Source organism: Megascapheus bottae, chromosome 23, assembly GCF_031878675.1.
Source record: "Megascapheus bottae isolate mThoBot1 chromosome 23, mThoBot2.hap1, whole genome shotgun sequence".
NCBI lineage: Eukaryota > Metazoa > Chordata > Mammalia > Rodentia > Geomyidae > Megascapheus > Megascapheus bottae.
Window position 1 is genome coordinate 17,839,010 of NC_143531.1, and position 20,217 is coordinate 17,859,226.

At 37.7% G+C, this 20,217-nt stretch overlaps 1 protein-coding gene across 2 annotated transcripts in view; it reads right to left on the reverse strand.

Annotated features, from left to right (window-relative positions):
* Grid2 (glutamate ionotropic receptor delta type subunit 2) overlaps positions 1 to 20,217 on the reverse strand; it is a 951,510-nt gene that overhangs the window by 105,834 nt on the left and 825,459 nt on the right. For both annotated transcript variants that reach the window (XM_090356798.1, XM_090356797.1), the window contains exon 14: positions 12,060 to 12,226. In XM_090356798.1, coding sequence (XP_090212924.1) covers positions 12,060 to 12,226 — 167 coding nt within the window. The remainder of the gene's footprint in view (positions 1 to 12,059; positions 12,227 to 20,217) is intronic.

The following is a 20,217-nucleotide window of genomic DNA, read 5'->3' on the forward strand; positions in this document are numbered from 1 at the left end:
CCAGTGTATACTAAAGCTTGCAACTTATTAGGTATAACAGATGGTAGTATCTACTGGATTTTAGCACCCATATTCCTTTTATGTTAACTTCTAAATTTTAATTGTGTTTTTAAAGTGCTTTTTCACACTGCCCCTGTCATGGGAAAGCATATAAATATTCACACAAATGGGAATGTCGAGGTGATATAAGGTCCCACAAATGCACAGTCTAAGTTAGAGCAGCTGCATGGATTTCTAAAGCCTTGAAATATGGAAAGAAGCAAGCTTAGGAGGCCAAAGATGTTCTTTACCAGGTGTTCCATTGTGGATTATGTCCGTGGGGTTCAGCATAAGCCACACTGAGTGCTAACACCCACTTGGAGCTCTTTCTGTGCAGTTTGGCAGCTCTGTATTGGAAAATGCATTTTCAATGCCGAGCTTGTGTTATCAAAAGAACAACTTTGTGCTGCCTGTGAAACTGGTTAGGTATATCAGGTCATCCTGGGTGGGAAAGAAAAAGCAAGACTCAGCAGTGGAGACACATCTATCGGTTGTCTACTATTAGGGTTAAGATGGAGTTTTCTAGGTTGGCAAAAGATGTGAGGAGCTCTGAAGGTGGTATGTAATGGCTCATTATTTAAATCTGTCCTAAAGGGATTTCTCTTCGTGTCTCTTGCGAGCTTATGCAGAATCCATACCTTGGAGGTAGCCAGTTTGCACAGAAATGATTTTACAGCTGGTGGTCACAATGGCTATTTCAGACCTTAAATGGTCACCTTCACATCTGAATAAAACTGAGTCTGATCATTTTGTATTCTGTAAGCTGGCTCTCCATGCCTTTGTTTCATAATGGAAATTTATTTTTTGCACCAGGTACATAAAAGGTTTCAAGGGACAACTCCATTTAAAGCTTTCAGTGTGTTACCTTTTTTTTTAGTTTAATCAATGATAACACAGAAAAGCTTTGCTTGAAGATTTTTTAAAAAAGCTTCTCTTTGAACAAGCTACTTTCTCATTTATTTTTTACAATTTTCTACATACACTGAAGGTCAAAAAAGTTCTTAGATTTAAAGTAGGACATAGAATTCTGCATAAACCATCCCAAAGGACTTTTTTTTTAGTGTAGTGAATCTGAAAGGCAGATTCAGCAGTTAGCAACTCCTATGTGTCACCCACTATTCTAAGCACTGAGTTGCATTAAAAAAATACTGAAGCTCTTGTAAGCAACTGCTTACATATTTATTCTCCTTTTCCTTTCTGCCTGCCTCCATCAGTCATCTAGAATTTTTTAAAAATATTTTTTATTGTGATTAAAAGAAGGGTTACATTATATTCACCAGACAGAAGGTGCATTACTTCACAAACATTGATACTGTTTCTCATGACATGGTCCCCATTTCCCTCCCACCCTCTCCCAGCTTATCTTGATTTCCCCCTTCCCTATCCAATTTCAAATAACCAATTAAGCACATATAAAATATATCAGATAACAAGGTGAAATATTGTAACAATATGAGATAACCAAGGGGTGGCAAATGAGATGAGAGATAACATAGTACATTAAGGACAACAATCACTCATTGTATGGCTTTTGTTTCCCTATCCTAGAGGTCCTTACATTTAGTGTCATACTATTTGGCCTTATGTCTCTAGATTTTGTTCTATTGTAAATCTCTGTTAGGAGAGCCCAAGGTTTCTATTGATTATGACAAATGAGGGAGACTATTGGGCCTATGTTCCTTTGAGTCTGGCTTACTTCACTTAATAAGATTTTTTCTAAATCTTTCCATTTCCTTACAAATGGGGCAATGTTGTTCTTTCTGACAGCAGCGTAGAATTCCATTGTGAATAAATGCCACATGTTGTTGATCCACTAATCAACTGAGGGACATCTGGATTGGTTCCATATCTTTGCTATGGTAAATAGTACTGCAATGAACATCATTGTGCTAGTGGATTCAGTATGACCTCATTTCCAGAATTTTTTTGAATGAAGGACCTTTAGAATTTTAGAAATAATAGAATGGACTGATGGGGGGGTTACCAATATGAAGAAAAAAAAAGCTATGTTCATATGTTAAATGAAAGGTTCGTTCAGTCTCCAGATGTAAAAAAAGACATAATCTCAGAAAGCCAGTGACAGTTCTTTAAATGGTATTCACTGACTCCACATTTGTCTGTGCTGTCCTGAGTTGTTCACCTCTATGTGGCATACAGAATCCACGTCTCCTCAGAGTGGGCATGGGATATCTGTGTTAGCCATAAAAGTGACTGACTTTTACTTTATAGTTAGGGTATTTAAATGGAAGGAGGAAGCTGAAGTAGGGTAGGGAGTAGAACATGGCAGGCCCTCACAGTATCCCAGGGCCTTAGAATGTAATTAGTGGGGTGTGGAGGGGAGCATTTGTCAAGAAATATCTTGTAGATTCTGTTGCATAGCTTCTGTTTTTCTTTTTCTTTTCCAGCCATGTCTGGCTCCAGACTCAGGCACCTATTTTGATTTTAAACATCAGATGATAATAAGGAATTCTGGAATATAATTTTACAATCTGAACTTTTCCAGGCTGTAATTTAAGGGCCACCTTAAGGAAACAAAGTCCCAAGAACAAAGATAAGCTGCTGCTTAATAGGGAGTACATAATGGAAAGAAAGACAGCCATAGAGGAATTTGAAAATTAAGTCAATATGGTCAAAAGCAGGCTTCGTCGTTGAAGATAACCTTTATGGTTGATGAGTGGGAAGAAACTAAGTTAAACTGGACCATAAAGGTGAACAGATAATTTAGGTTCATGAAGTCCAGATGAAAGTAACTCTCTCCTATGTTCTCTATGCAGTAATTTTTGGTTTGGGGTTTTGAAACAGGGTCTCATTGTATAGTCTAAACTGAGCTAAAATCCTGATTTATTTTGCCTAATCCTCTCAAATGTTGACACTACAGGCATGTCCCACCATACTAGGCCAATAGTAGTTTCTCAATTTATTTAAAAGGTAAAGTGAATTATGCTCAGTGATTCATTGCAAAATTAGTTGAGATAATATTAAGTGGGAATAATTCATGCAGGATTGAATATGGAGAAATATTGAAAAAAAGCAGAGAGTAACAGAAGCAAATATAGAAATTAAAGTTGGGTACCAGTGGCTTACACCTATAATCCTAGCTACCGAGAAGGCTGAGATCTGAGGATCATGGTTTGAAGCCAGCCCAGGCAAAAAAGCCTCCATGAGATTCGTATCTCCAATTAGTCACTCCAAAACCAGATAGGGCGCTATGGCTCAAATGGTAGAGCACTAGCCTTGAGAAAATGAGCTCTCTCCTCACACACAATTATAGTCATCAAGTACTAGTGCTGCTCATGAATTGTTCTAGATCTGCAAACAAGATCTATCTGTAGACAAGTTACCTGTTTACTTATTTATTTATTTTTTTGCCAGTCTGGGCTTGGTCTCAGGGCCTGAGCACTGTCTTTGGACTTTCTCAAGGCTAGAGCTCTATCACTTGAGCCTTAGCACCACTGCTATGTATGTGGTACTGAGGAATTGAACCCGGGTCTTTGTGCATGTTAGGCAAGCACTCTACCACTAGGCCAAACTCCCGGCCCCTATTTTCTTATTTTTTAAAGGCCTTTTTAAGCTCATAAGTGCCTTTCCCTTATTTTCCTTTAATATCAAGTGTTTGGGCTTAGTTCTCTTTTGTCTGCAAGTATTTTTATGCATTTTTCTTTGTTAACTGCATGACAAATCTGTGTTCCTCTTCTTTATCTTATCCAAACTCCTACCTATCAGATATTTTCATCTGTGTTAAGGTACACTCTTTCATGTCCCTATAAACTTGTCATGTGAAACATCACTATAATCCCTTTCCTTTCCACACTGAGTATAAAGACTCTCTTTCTGCTTCCATAACTATAGCAAATTGGCTAAGGGCGTGACCTCAGTAGTCAGATTTCTCTGGATGTAAATCATCACTCAGCCAATTATTAACTGTAATTTAGCTATCATATGCACAGTTACTCTGTCAGTTTCCTTGACTATAGAATGGGCTGATGATAGCATCTATGTAGGGGTGCCTTGAGGACAGATGGAGTTGATATAAAACTTCAGAAGACTGGCTGGATGATAAGTACGTAATAAATGATATGGATTTTATTATATGTGATCATCTTTCTTGATTACATTCCCTACTATCTGTTAACTCTTCAGAAGGAGTTATAGGAGAAAGTGTAGGTGTGTGCGTGTGTGTGTGTGTGTGTGTGTGTGTGTGTGTATGCGCGCATGCACACACATGCGCGTATGTGCTTGTCTTGGGGCTTGAATTTAGGGTTAGGGTTTGGGCTCTGTTCCTGAAGCTTCTTTTGCTCAAGACTAATGCTCTGCCACTTGAGCCACAGCACCACTTCTGGCATTTTTGGTAGAGTACAGATACGAGTCCCACAGACTTTCCTGCCCAGAATGGCTACAGACCACTGTCCTCAGATCTCAGCTTTCTGAGTAGCTAGGATTGCAGGCATGAACCATTAGCACCTGATTATAGTTGACGCTTGACTTCACTGGAGATGATAAGTTGTAAGTGTATTTTCTCCAGGGATCTGCTATGCTTAGGGATGAACACATGACCTAAGGTGAGATAATTAAGCTGAAGGAACAGAGTTACAGTTCTTCAGATTGCCTGTGTGCTGTGGGTAGCAGCTTGTGACAGGGTGGCCTGAGGACATTCCTCACTGCTGGATGAATGGAGATGTGCGAGGAATCGTGGTCCTTGAGAATGTTGGCTGGTTTGAAGCTCTGAACCCACCAACCATTGAGTCCCATTCTACCCATAGATTTTTGCTCTGTGGGACGAATCTCTTTCCTTAGGATAAGTTGATCTTGGGTTTCCTTTCTTATTGCCCCAAACCTACAACTAAATCACTTTCTGTTCTCACCCCTACAGATTAGAAAATTACAGACTGTGTCTTCTATATGTCAAATTATCCTTTTAAGATTTTATCTTCTGATGATTTTATGTTTATTAGTAAATTTACTTTCCCTAGACAAGTGTTCTATCACTGGAGCCATGTCCTCAGTCTGTTTTGCTTTTAGTTTGATTTTGAGCTAGAATCTTGTCCAGGCTGGCCTTAAACTTAGCTCTTCCTGTCTTTGTTTTCTGACTAGCTGAGATTACAGATGTGCTGGCCCCAACCATGCCTATATTTAGCTTTAACATCCCTACACAACCTAGAGTTTTCTAACAAAGTTAGATTATTCATACATAAACTTAGATTATTCTAACTGAAAAAAAAATAACCCGAGTTTACCAAACTCAAGCCTCAAGTCTTCATTTTCCTTCATTCTTCATCTGCTTCAGGTGCCTGCTTGAGTAAGTTCACTAATAGTATGACTTATTTGATCAGGAAAAAGAAAGCCTATCCTAATGTCCCCATGTACTTGTCATTCATCATATCCCAACCATTTGCCAGTCAGTCCTGCCAATGCGCTACCATGTGGGACTAGATAGTAAGGCTTTTTACCATCTCCCTTGTCTTACTAGAATCCCCATCAGGTCCACTCTCTTGGATTACTTCTCTGGCCTCCTACTGATCTTATAGTCATTGCTCTTAACATCTTCACTATCCTTGATCCATCCCCTTGCATCTGCTTATCTAATACCTAGAATTAAAAAAGAATGCAGAAGGTATGAATAGGTACGGAGAGAAAGGGTGATGGTGGGAGACAAGAGTCATGGCATGCTAGAAAAACAAAAGAGGAATATGGAAAGCAGGCCGAGTAATCCTTTCCTATTTAGCCCCGTGCCTTTTCCATGGTCTGTCTCTGGATTTCATGATCACAAGCCATGAAGACTTTTTTCCAATATGTACTTACTGCGCTGCCTCTTTCTCCAATTCCCTCCTATATTATCACCTGTCTGTCATAGTGCAATATTGATATGACACCATCCATTGCCCTATTCTCCACAGCTTTAATCAGAGTTACCACTTTACCGCTCAAACCACTTTCCTCTTTTAACTTCTTTCCATGAATGACTTTCTTGTCTCTTAGCCAGCAAACCTAAAGGATTTCACAACGATTTTGTTTCCCTTTTCTTTGCATCTTTATGTTTAATCAATAGCCGATGCTACCCTTGCAACATCTCTCCCTTTCTTTGCATTTCTATTACCTTCACTCTATATCAGCCTTTTACTTTTCTTTGGTCATTCAAATAGTCATCATTCACTAATAAAATATTATCAAATGTCTACTTTGTAGACATTCTTCTAGATGCTGAGAATATGTCTCAGTAAAGCATTCAATATACCAGAGATATAATGATGAACTTCAAATGAATTCCCTCAATTCCAGTCAATTCCCATTTCATCATATATACTCTTCCTGGACTGATTTTTGTAAACTTCAGTTAAATGTCTGTACTAATCAAAGCAGCACAGCATTAATGAAAGTTGGAGTTAATGAAAGTTCCATACCAGTGATGGAACAGAATCGATAGCCTAGATATAAACTCATACAGGAGAGCCAACTGATTTTCAACAAAGGTGCTAATAATGTACATCAGGGGATTTGTCAGCCTCTTCAATAAATTGTTCTGGGTATATCAGAACACCCACCAATCTTCTAATTGATATGTCAAAGAGACATCTGCACCACTATTCACAATAGCCAAGAAATGAGACCACGTGTCAATCAGCTAATGAATTAATGAAATGTCTAATACATATTTCATTCATTACATAATTCTACACAGTAGAATCCTCTTTACAATGAAATCTCACCATTTGCAACAACCTGAATTGAACTAGAGATCAGTATGAGAAGTGAAATAGGGAAGAAAATGGAAAGACTTGGAAAAAAATCATATTAAGTGAAATAAGCCAGACCCAAAGGAACATAAGCTCAATGATTACCCTCATTTGTTACCCTCTCCTAGCAGAGATTACAATAGCGCAAAACCTAGATACATAAAGTCATATAGGATGAGACTAAATGAAAGGGACTCTAGGATATGGAAACAAGAGCTTTATCTTGTGTGATTGTTCTTAATGTACTATGTTATTTCTCTTCTCCTTTGTTGCCCTTTGGTTAATTTCATATTGTTATTGTATCTGACTTTGTTACCTGGTATATTCTATATACATTTATTTGTTTATTTGAAATAGGAAAGGGAAGGGGAAAAAACATGATTGGGAGGGAGTGGGGGGAAATGAGGACAAAAACATAAGAAGGGATATCAGTGTGTGAGAAGTAATACACCCACAATCTGGTGAATGTAACTATAACCCCACTATACATTATCTTGATAATAAAATATAAAATGAAAACTAAAGAAGTGAAATAGAGCCAGTTTCAAAATAATAAGTACCATATGATGTCACACCTCTATGTAATCTAAAATAGTGGATGACACAGAAGTTGAGAGTAGAATGATTCTGCATGTCTCCGGTTGAGACAGTTTGGTCCATGATTAAGGACAGACCAACTGTAACCAAGTATGTTCACATATATCCTCTCATCGATTTTTTTGGGGGAGTCATGGGGCTTGAATTCAGCCTGGGTACTGTCCCTAAGCTCTTCAGCCCTACCCTTGAGCCAAGCCCCACTTCCCATTTTCTAAAGGTTAATTGGAGATAAGAGTCTTTGAACCTTGATCCTCAGATCTCAGCCTCCTGAGTAGCTAGGATTACAGGCATGAGCCACAGTGTCCGGCTTTCCTCCTATCAATTTTAAAGGATTCAAAACCATTTTACTGAATATATTATGCTTTGGAGGGTATTTTTTAAAAATAATTTTCTGCTAAAATAATAAGAAAAAGAAGATGCATACTAGTAAAAGTCAGGATGACTAGCTCAAAGATGGGAAAATACTAAGAAGTCAATGAAAAAGGAATGGAAGGTAGAGAGAAATTATTAGAACAAAAATGTTCTTAAGACAATCATTATGAGAGCAGGAAGCACGCATACATGTATTTGTAGCTTGTCAGCTTTTCCTACTAGGCTTCCATGTTCCTACTGCCAAGAAATGTTGAAAAGAATGTCACAAGATTATTATATGCATTTCCTGATATCAGTAACACCTTATACCAAATCACCTCTGATTTCTCATTAATAACCATAAAACAACTTAAATGGCAGAATAAATGGCTAAGATGATAAAAGTGAATGACCAACCCTTTGAGGTATGTGTGTCTTTTGTTTTAAGTTTGTGTTTTAGTAAACATAAATCACTGGGGCATCTCTTAGAATTATCTAAGCCTACGGAACTCATTTCATATGGACTTTTTTTGTTCAGTTTTTACCTTAGTCATAATTCATATCCAGAAACACCAGATTCTATTTCCTATTACCAAACACTCAACATGTAAGTAGACAGCATAGTCAATTATAATGTGAGTTTATTGGAGCTGCTCAAATAACTATGAAAGAGAGAGATAAGAGGTAATTATGGATGCTACCAATTAAAAACTCATAATGAATTAAAATTCTTTCTATGAAGGGAGAATTAAAGCTTTGGTTAAGTAGAGTCTTAAGCTACTAATAGCAAAAGAAGATGAGCTGAGGGAAGTCACTACAGCATTTCTCACAACTTTCCATTTTCAACACATTCATGGCTGACTTCTGATCAGCTTTTAGCAGCCAGCTTCAACTTGGGATGGATCTGCCTTCCTGTCAGAAAACTCAGTTTTTCTGCTTAACTTTCTTCAACCCAACTATGTTTCATTGAAACTGAATATTTCATTAAACATTAAAATGTCTTTGGGCATTTTTATTCCTTCCATGGGAAGGCAAGAAATTGAGCAGGTAAGAGGACAGTCTGCATGCTAGTTATCTGTTTGCTGTGTTGGTTCATGTGGAAGATGCTGGCAGAATGAGCAAGGATTATACAGAATTTGGCACTCTGGGTTACAAACCTGGCTTTATCACTTGTCAGCTTTGTAACTAGGAAACATGGCAAGTGTAGATATTTTTTTTTGTGATTTGGTTTCCTCATAGGCAAAATGAGGTTACTCTTAGTATTTCATGTCTATTTTGAGCATTAAATATCTAATTTAGATAGGGTTATGATATAACAAGGAACCTAGTAGGTTGTCAAGGAATATTAACTACTAGTATAAACTGTAGTGTAGTTTCTGTCTGTTTTAAATAACATATTGTAAAACATGCTATTTGTTCTCATGCTACTTCTTTCTTTTATCCAGAAAGCAATGACAATTTTTTAGAAAATGAATGTTCTAATAATGTTTATATAACTCCCTTGAGCACATTTTCTTATTTTAATACTCTTGGTTCGTTATCGACAGAATTACTTCTGAAACATTTCTTCTACTAGTAAGTTTTAAAAATAAAAATTTGGATTTTTTTAAAAAAGAAAATAACTAGCAGAACAAGGCTGTAGATGGAATCCCAGGCCAAAACCTTGGACCAGTGATCTCCAAGGATTTTTGACCAAGGATTAGATTCTTCACAGATAACCTAACTTTCCCTCTTGGAGTAAGTTTTAAATCAGAAAGTATATCAAAATGCATGCCAAAGACCTACTGTCATCTCAAATTCTATGCTTGTTTCCTTTTTCTACACAATTATCATGGAAGTCTATCTGGAATATATCACAGGAATATCTTGACGGCCTGATGCTTACAATAATTAAAGGTCTATCAAAAAGCAGTATCTTCTTTGATTTTCCTCAGTGGCATCAAATTTTCCCTTCGAACGTAGACAGAAGTTTTAAAGCAGTCAAACATGTCTTGAGGCCATGTCTGGGGAATAAAATGGTTCTTTGAATTTAAAAAAATGATTTCACTAAAACAGACTAAGATGATTTTCCAGAGAAGTCTATAATTACTCTGGAGTGTGTGTGTGTGTGTGTGTGTGTGTGTGTGTGTGTGTGTATTGCAATTCTCTACTCTGAAATATTTTGTTAAAAATTTACTCCTTGGCCATACATAATTTACATCACTGTAATAACTATCTTAAAAAAAACACCATACTCACTGAAATCTAGAAACAGTAGGATTGTTTAAGAAGAAGCAGACCTGCTTCTTGAAAGCATCTAGCGTTGGAGTTGTGGGCTCTCAGCCTCATCCTGCTGACTGAATTATTGGCTGAAAGGTTCTTTGAAATAAAGACTAGAGTTGGGATTTCAACAAAATAATCACTGCTTTTTGAAGTCACCTCATGGTTAATTGTGCCTAGAATGAAAGAAAGCTTTCATAATCCAAGGGGCCAAATGAGAGGTCTGTGCCCCTCAAACTGTCTCTTTCCTTTCAGCCTCCTGGGTTCTGGGAGTGCTGAGTATTGCTCTAATGTTCAGAGTCTGCCCAGTGCCTTCTTCTATCCTATCCTTCTGAGAACAGTCACTGCCTCTCAGCTACATCACCCCCCAAAGCCTTGAGGATATGGATACCCTCAAAGTCTCCCAGGGCTGGTATAGGGCTCAGCATATTGCCATGAGCCCCAGCCTGGATTTCAGTGCTCATGTCATGCTTAAGGATGGGCCCAAGTGTCAGTTGGTTTTAAGTTTATGAAATGCAATGCACAGGGTCGTGGTGAGTGAATATACCACATGTTTAGCACCATAGGAAGTAGAGATACTAAAACTATTTCACAGGAATTTTAAGTTTCTCCATCAATATCCCCCTACTTATTTTAATCACAGTGATAAAAATTCCCCCCTTTGAACCACACACAATTGTTTAATTTCTATGACTTTTATATTTTTTTTGAGTGTTTTAGTTTTACCTGTCTACACAATCAGATTTTATTTACCCTAGAATTCTCCTGGCTCAAGTTTAACAACATCTTTATACCTTTTCTCTACTCCTTTTCTTAAGAATTTTTCAATGTGTATTTATATCCTGTATATTTAACTGAGCACTTTCATATTGCTTTAGCAATATGTGTCTTGAAAATGCCACTTTTGCTCTCAGAGCTAGGGGAAAACCATTAATTGTTTAACTTCTTTTACAACTACTTTGTTAGGGATCCTTTTAGTCAAGTAAGTGCAAAGTGTAATCCAGTTGTCTGTTCAGGGCACCCCTAAGTGGATAATTAATGAAGTTACCTTTTCCCCCTGTTTGAAATGGCAACAAAAACACTCAAATAATATCCCATTCTCATTGGGGAATAAAAGCAGTAGAGCTCTGTGCTTCTAAGGAAAAAGATTATTTTCTACATTCCTTATGAGAATCAAATAAATTTTATAATCCAGTATAAAGAAAAAAGACAGAAGGTGGCTATGTTTTCTTTGTCTTATGTTTACTTATTGTATGAAACAATGGAGAAGCCAAGAAAGACAAAAAAATAATTACAAAGCTGGGTGCTGGAAGCTCAGGCCTATAATTCTAACTATGAAGCAGGGTAAGATCTGAGGATTATAGTTTGAAGCCTAGGCAGAAAAGTCTGTGAGACTCTTACCTCAAATTAACCACAAAAAGCCAGTACTGGAGTTGTGGCTCATATGGAAGAATGCTAGCCCTGAGTATGAAAGTTCAAGGACAATGTCTAAGCAGAGTTCAAGTCCCATGACATTTACATACATATATATATATATACATATGCATATATATGTATATGAAAGCAAAATGACATGGAAATATCTTTACTTTTTAGCCAAGCAAAATATCTTTACTTTAATTCTTGTCAGGATGTTGGAAATTTAACTTGGTCCTACATTGAACATATTTAATGTTCTTCAAGATAATTTAGTCGTCCTGACTCTAAGATGTTTAGTTACTAAAAACTGTGAGACAAGACTTGACCAATTGAGTTCTCAAAGTATTTACAAGCACTCCTGTACTTTTTGGCACATCACATTTCCTGAGAGCAAGATAAGTTAGAGACAAAAATACTTCTTCACTGTAGTCATGGGAAACATAGCACTTGAATACAACTACAACGGTTTGGTAGGAAAAAAAAATAGTTTAAGAGACAGCCAACTGCCACCACCATTTTCTTATTTATTCTGCTTCTCTCGTCAAAGCAAAGAAAGAACCATGAAGGTAGATGATGTTATTTTGTTTTAAATAGATTATTTTGTTGAATGAAGTGTTTTGTCTTGGATACCTTCTTTTCCTATCTGGAGCTTGATAAACTTACCTTTGGGAAAAGACATCTCGGTATGGACTGCCATGTTGCAGTGCGATTCCATATCCCCGGTCAGCGACGGTGTTCCCGATGGTATAGAAGGAGCAGTCGGGGTCACTGATAGCCACGTATTCCAGCACAGCTGAATCCCACACAAAGGCATAATTCCCATGTTTTACCTGTGGACGTGTGGGGAAAAAAGAAGAAGATAGGATTTAGTGTCGGAAATTTGAGTCGCATAGGATGAGAAATGTTGCATTCACATGTATTTAATCATGCCAAAAATCTTAGAATGTATACAGCAGGTAACCTTCTCCGTGAGAGTTTGTTCTTAGTCAATGTATCTGGTGAGTGTATCATTTGAACAAGAAGATTTATAACCACGTGTGGGGTAGCCCATGTCTTCCAGTTTTGAGTTTTGATTCTTGTAATGGGACTCATCTCTTCTGGAGGCCCTGTCTTTGGAGTTGTTACAAGAATTTTTGACTCCATTGGACTGCAAGTCTTCTAAGGTTGGTAGATCTATGCAGACGCAATATGGATCATTCCCTTGCTTGTAACCTATGTGTAGTTGTGGCTATCTCCTGATAGTCACAACTCATAATGAAGAAACATCATAAACACAGTGCTCCTGACCAGCTGGATTTCCTGTCTTATGTTTTTCTTTGTTATTAAGCAGGAAACTGCACTATGGATATCCCATAGTTGGAGTTAATAGGAAAATTGTAATGAAGAAAACTATAACCCTGTAACATTTTTGTGCCATTATTTTGGGAGATACTTTTACAAGATTTGTGACATCTTTTCTCTCTCTATATATATCTACATATACAAAATATTCATGTAGTTGTACAAAGGAGTTGGCATTTAACCAATCAGTTTATGAATATATCTTTATCGGTGTCACCTCTTTTAACATTCTTAATGTTTTAGGCTACACATTGGATTCTTTATTTTATTTTATTTTTTATTGTTGGGGTAATGTATAGATAGGTTATAGTTACATTTGTCAGGTAGTAGGTATATTACTTCTCACACTACATTGGATTCTTGACTGCATTCTATCTCCTTTGAGAAAAGAAAATAAGTATGACAAGGAAAATGTACACATTAATGAAAGGTATACATAATATACATGAACATTATTATTCCAATCAGTATGGAAAACATGAAAAAAAGTTGACACTGACATAGGACAATAATAAAGCAGTTTATCATATAGTAAAACACAAATTCCTGTAGTACAACAAATGAACTGCAATGAAAAAGAATTCATATTTTAAAATGAAATGAGAAGAATATGGAAGAATATCTGATATTAGAAAAAGTGGATTTTTTTTGTCAGTCATGGGACTTGAACTCTGGTCCTGGGTACTGTCTCTGAGCTCTTCAGCTCAAGGCTACCACCTACCCCTTGAGCCACAGCACCACTTCTGGTTCTCTTAAATTTGAGATAACAATCTCACAGACTTTAGTTCTCAGGCTGGCTTTGAACCACAATCCTCAGATCTCAGCCTCCAGAGTAGCTAGGATTATGGGCATGAACCACCACACCCAGCTAAGAATAGACTTTTAAACATACAAATAAATTAAGATAATAAAAAGTAATTTTTGATATATTTAACTTCCATCTATTTAATAAAGTTTCGATAACAAAAGCTTGATAGGAAATGATGCATAGCCCAAACCCTTCTATTTCATGGTGCTCAGTGAAGAACTAACATCTTTTGTGGAGGGTGAAGTCCAGCCAGAACATGAAGCAGAGATGAAAGCACTCTTTCTGAAGACAGTATTCCATTCATTTCCTATTCAATAAATGTTTTCTATTCTGTAGCCACCACGCCTGTCTTCATTATGGGGGGACTTTGATATTGGAAACCGAGATTCAAGACCCAATTGAGAAGTTACTGCATTGGATGTTTGATATTCAAGACCCAAGACTTCGCCTTTGGAAATGCTGATACATTGCCTATACCACTTTGTGAACACAGTTGATAATGAGAAAAGTGGCTATAATACATAAGGAATACAGACTCCTTTTATCTAGATGAAGCACAACAAAATGATAATAATGGACAGATTCCTGGACTGCTAGTGTCAGGAGAGGGAGAGAGAGAGGAATAGTTGATTACGACTCTTCTGCACTGAGTATTCATCTGATCTTTAAACTGATTCTATGCACTCAGCACCGTCTTCCGGGTGGGTCTCATCCTAAAGCAAGAGATAAATAGGATTGACTTTGAAGTATCATCTAGTAACCAGCTTTAGTTATTGCTCTTCTGGTTTATTCAAACTGCCATTTCTGACCTCCTCAACCGTCTCAAGGTTGTCCCCCCAGTCCTCCAGGGATTGCTCCAATAGGGGGCATATGGCTTTGTGGTAAGAAAAGTGTTCTAGCATGATTGTTACTGCTTTGTGAACTGTGGAGATCTATTTAAATGTATGGTAACACGATCATTGCCATTATATACATTGTTTCTGGCAATTTATTCTTATGAAGCCTGATGAATGAATTTTTAAAGAGGGAAGCAGTAAAGCCAGCATGATTATAGCTTGTGGCAATGCCAATGAAATGTTACCTAGACACTCAAGGTATTTTAGCTTTTTAAAATGTCGCTGGCTTTTTTTCATCAACTAGAACATATAATTACTGTCTTTTAGATAAATTTTAGCCAGCAAATTAAAAATATCCAGAAAATACTCATTGGTTAAGTGTAATGCCACTTTTCCTGAGAATAATAATAATTGAAGGGTTGGTCTAGGAAAAGTTTCAACTTATCTGATTACGTGATGAATATTTCTCAAAAAGTTTTCAACTAGTCCTTGTTGTTGAGGTTATATTTAGAGAGGCTAAGGCAGGCCATTTCACTGATTTATTTACCAGTGGATTCCATCTTAGATTAAGTAGAGGTCAAAGTGAATCTGGCTATGTCATGTAAGGAAGAAAATCATGCAAAATGAGGACCATATTTCAATGCTATCCACCTTTAGTTCTGAAAGCAGAGATAGAGCTGCTGTGGTGACAGATAGACATAGTTAACAGCAATCAACAGCAAAACAATATTGTGTATTAGTAGCAATACAAAGTACTTCTGTATTTGTAACAGTTCTTGAGAATCAAATGGCCTGATACACTTTTTTCCCTTCTGAGAAAACACAGGGAGTTACTTTTGGTTCATTTTTTACCTTATTCCCCTACAATTTCTGTATGTTCAGTCTTACTAAACTAACAATCTTTATACATTTCTTCTAATATCCCAAAGCTAAATATGAAAGATATAAAGGTAAGTCCTGATACCCTGTTCTCTACTTGTTTACAATGTGGTAGTAGAACTAAAAGACAAACATTAAATCACTGTAGCCCAAAGTGTATTAGAGTAAGTATCATACAATAGCTTCTCTTTAAAGTGGTTTCAAGAAAAGGAAAAGTAATTTTCATCAAGAGGAATCAGGACCTGTGTACGCAAATATCCAGGTAGCTGAAACAGTTGTACAAGAAAATCCCAAATATTTAAGCTCTGCCTAGCTGATTAAATATAGATACTCTGTGGAGACCATTTCTTGTTCATGCGCACGCTGCTAACCTAATGCACTTTGAAAATTTCCAACTGTCTGCAGAAGAAACGCAAACTTTCAAAGTTACTTTCTCAAATATTTGCATTTCTTGCTGTACAAAGTGAAAGGTGGGAGAGTATATCACACCTTTATTCCTCATTGCGTTTGAGACTGTGCCATAGCTCAGCTCCCCTGAGCTATTTCTATCACAGGGGCTCCCAGCCTTGCACTGGATATCCAATTGCTTTCAAAAGCATCTTTCCTTGTTAGTTACTATCATAATAACTGCAGAAGAACATGTTACAAACAGTTATCCCTATATATTATTCTACAATCTTGGTCTGAATGGGAAACTATGTTTTTTTTACATGGTGTGTGTGGGGGGGGTGGGTGTGTATGTGGGTTTGGGTGTTGCACTAAGGTTTGAACTCAGGGAATCATACTTGTTAGGCAGCTAATTAGTTGTGAATTTCTACCACTCGAACCATCCTTTCAGCTCTTTTTCTTCAGTTATTTTTCAGGTAAGGTCTTCTGCGTTTGGTAAGGATTGGCCTTGGACTGGGATCCTCCTTTTTATTCCTCCTATGTAGCTAGGATTTAATGGCATATAGCACACCATCTGACTTATTGAGAGAGTCTCACTAGCTTTTTGCCTGTGATCTACTCAGTGTCCATTTTCAGAGTAGTTCAAATTACAGGCATGTGCTATTGTACCCAGCCCCATTTTATGAATCTGTAATTGAGCAATTTTCCTAAGTGCACATTTGGAAACCTAACGCTTATAGAAGACAACAGTCATTTATTTAAAAAATTGTTAAAAAATCAGTTAAGAACAATTGTGGAAAGATGGCCTTTACACCAAAAGAGCAAAAGAAGAATATTTTATGCCTGTCTGTATTCTTTATATAATAAATAACAGATAAAATATCTTGATTTTTTTTGTTGTTATTAGGGTCTTGAGGCTGCTCGGGAGCTTTTTGGCTCAAGGCTAGTGCTCTATCACTTGAGCTATAGCTCTTTTTCCAGTTTTTAGTTGGTTTATTAGAAATAAGAAGTCTCACGGATTTTGCCTAGGTAGGCTTCAATCCTCAACCCTCAAATCTCAGCTTCCTCAGTTGGCTAGAACTCTTTTATTTTTTTTATTTTTATTTTTTGCTAATCCTGGAGCTTGAACTCAGAGTTTGGGCACTGTTCTTGGGCTTTCTCAAGGTTAACAAAAAAGCAAAACAAAACAAAGCAAAAACTTCAGAAAGCATAAACAGGAGGATCATCACCCAGGCTGGCCTGTGCAAAATAAAACAAAACAAAACAAAACAAGAGGCAGATCCTATATAGTATAAGTAATAACTATAGGAACAAAAAGTGCTGCAAGAATCTGCTTAGCAAGGGAGAAATCCTGAGTTCAAAAAGAAGCCTTTTCCCACAAATTTTATTGTTTTGTATAACATTTTGTGGTAAGAAATATTGTGCTGATATTATGACAGCACACCATTGCTGAGGTAAAATAATTTTCTGTACATCCCATCAGTTATCAGTGATTAGAGTTTCTTTGGCCCTGCAGCTCAAGGCCATCTCCTAGGCTCTTTTGACATTAATGCCAAGTTTCTGGGAGGCACAGTCCATATTAAAGCTAAACTGTGTGCCACATATGTGCATAGGGAGATTTGCCTTTAAGACATGCTCTGTCTTGTTAAGAAACAGCACATCTGTAAGCAAACAAAATTCAGCACAGTATGTGGCAAGACCCACACAAAAGAATTCAACTTTCTTGAATGCTATGCGATCACACTCCTAAAATGAAAGAATTGCATTTTTAAGAGGAAAGGCTGCTATATGTCAAAACCATTGGCACAAATAGTTTTGATGGTTGTGAATTCCTGAGACTTGTTAATTTTCTGGCCATCAGTATTTGAGCATTCCTGATTGCTCAAGATTATTTTCAACAATGGAAATAAATCTGAGAGACAAAAATCTATTGTCTTTGCTTTCCAAATAAAAATTAAAAGCTTTGTGAAGAATGCGTGAGAAATAAATCCTAATCTTGTAAACTGAGCTTCTAACTTCTTTCATGATTTTAACTAATGGTCAGTGGGAAATAAAATAATTGTGACATGTAGGCGTAGAGTTATGATTAACCTAGAATCGATCTATAGTGGTTCTCATAATTCATTGCCTACTTAGTTTCTGGGTTGAAATGGCTTTAATATTTATGACATGAGGATCCAGGTGGTGGCCTCTTCCACTCTGGGAAAATTAATAATTTAATAGCATTAATCATTTCTTCTGAACTTGTGCTGCACAATCAATCATGATCAAGTCCAACTTAAGTGCTCAAATCTATATGGCTTTGCTTCTTGCTGCCTTGATTGTAACTTTACCATATCTTACTGGCATCAGGTTGAATTTTGAACTGTTGTGTTCTGAGAGAGATATCACAGGCCACATGCTTTCATAAAGGAGATATGAATATGTTTGACAGAAATCAATACTGACGTTTTTATCAGTCATGGGGCTTGAACCAGGGGCCGGGGCACTGACCATGAGCTCTTTTGCTTAAGACTGGCATGCTCCACTTGATCCATAGCATCATTTCTGGTGGTTAATTGGAAGTAAGAATGTCATGGACTTTCCTGCCCTGGCTGTCTTTGAACCACGATCCTCAGAGCTCAGCCTCCTGAGTAACTCGAAATATACGTATAAGTCACCAGTACCCAGCCAATATTGACATTTTTTTTGTCGGTCATATGGCTTGGTATCCGGGCCTGGGCACTGTCCCTGAGCTCTTCAGCTCAAGGCTACCGCCCTACCCTTTGAGCCACAGTGCCACTCCCGGTTTTCTAGTGGTTAATTGGACATAAAAGTCTCATGATCTTTAGTACCTGGGCTGGCTTTGAACTGAGATCCTCAGATCTCAGCCTCCTGAGTAGCTAGGATTATAGGTCTGAGCTACCACTCCTGGCTCAATACTGACTTTTAAAATAGTTTCTTTTAACTTTGAATAAAGGAGATATGCCTGTCTCTACATCTTATCTTTTGCCTGTCTTTGGGCAATGGTAGTTAATGGACTATTACATTTTTCTTTTTTCTTTTTTTTCCTCCTCCTCCTCCTCCTCCTCCTCCTCCTCCTCCTCCTCCTCCTCCTCTTCCTCCTCCTCCTCCTCCTCTTCCTCCTCCTTCTCCTCTTCCTCTTCCTTCTCCTCCTCCTCCTCCTCCTCCTCCTCCTCTTCCTCCTTTTTTTGTTTGTCTTAGGGCTTGAACTCTGGGCCTGGGTGCTGTCCTTGAGTTCTTTAGCTCAAGACTAGCACTCTACCACTTGAGCCACAGTGCCACTTCTGGTTTTCTAGTGGTTAATCAGTTAATTAGTGATAAGCATCTCATGGACTTTCTGGATTTTCTGTGTCTGAGCTGGCTTTGAACTGCAATCCTCAGATCTCAGCCTCCTAAGTTGCTAGGATTACAGATGTGAGCCACCAGCACCCACTACATTTTCCTTTTTTAAAAACTTTCTGAAAGCATTAAGGGAACAGAGAAACAACACGGTTCCCTTCCTACTGACCACTTGCTCTTGAGACAAATGGCTATGGGTTTTGCAAGACAGGAGGTTGGTAGAGTTGGAGTTCCAGTAATTATGCAAGAATCTAAGATTGTCAGTTAACTCTCTCTGGCAGACTTGATAAGAGAACAAATCAGCAGAACCTCTTGGAAAGGCAGCAAAGAAACTGAGTTTGTGGAAGGCTTGGCTGACAGAGAGCTGTGGATCTCAAGGATTCCTGCTTTCCTTTCTTAGATATTTGTTGCCATTCACTTATATGGTCTGATGTCTGTCTCTTAATCAGGGAGTTTGTACAAGAAGACAGACATCTGCCATTCTTTGAGTCTGGAACTAAACAGGTGTTGAACAATTTTGGCATGACTTACAAAGAGATTTTATGAACCCTGTATGCTCTGGCTGATGGGAGACTGGACATGTGACCTTCTAGAACTAGCACAACTGACAAATCCCAGGATAATTTGCCAAACGGAGTCTTCATGACTAGAACAACTGAATCCATTTCAGGGAAACGGTACAATGTTAATGGGAAAATCATAAATCAAACAGAAAAAATAAAACTGTCCTTAATCAGATCTAAGTAAGTCCCAAAAGACTGTGAGGGTGCAAACAAAGGCATCTCCAATTTCTCAAAAAAAAATCAAACGCATTGAAAGAAAAACGTTCATAAATGTAAGATCAAGGATGACACTGTTCCAGTGTGCTTGGAATGCCTCAGGCCAAATACAGAGCTCATGTCATCAGAAAGTTTCTGAGAAGGAAAATTATTATTATTATTATTATTATTATTATTATTATTATTTTGCCAATAAGTGCCAAAGGTTGGAGGAAATCCACAAAGCCCACATCATGGTCTAACCCCCCCGGGGGTTAAGGCAACACTAAATTGGTGGCTGATGAACTCTTCTATTGCTTTTTCTCCGTGACTGCTGATGTTGGCAACTGTGATTGGCTGTTTACGAGAATGAATCACCCACGGATGTATCCCAGTGTGCTGAGACTTGCAACTCCACCGCATTGTAATCATGTGTGGTAATCCCCCTTGGTCTGCAGACGGACTGCTTT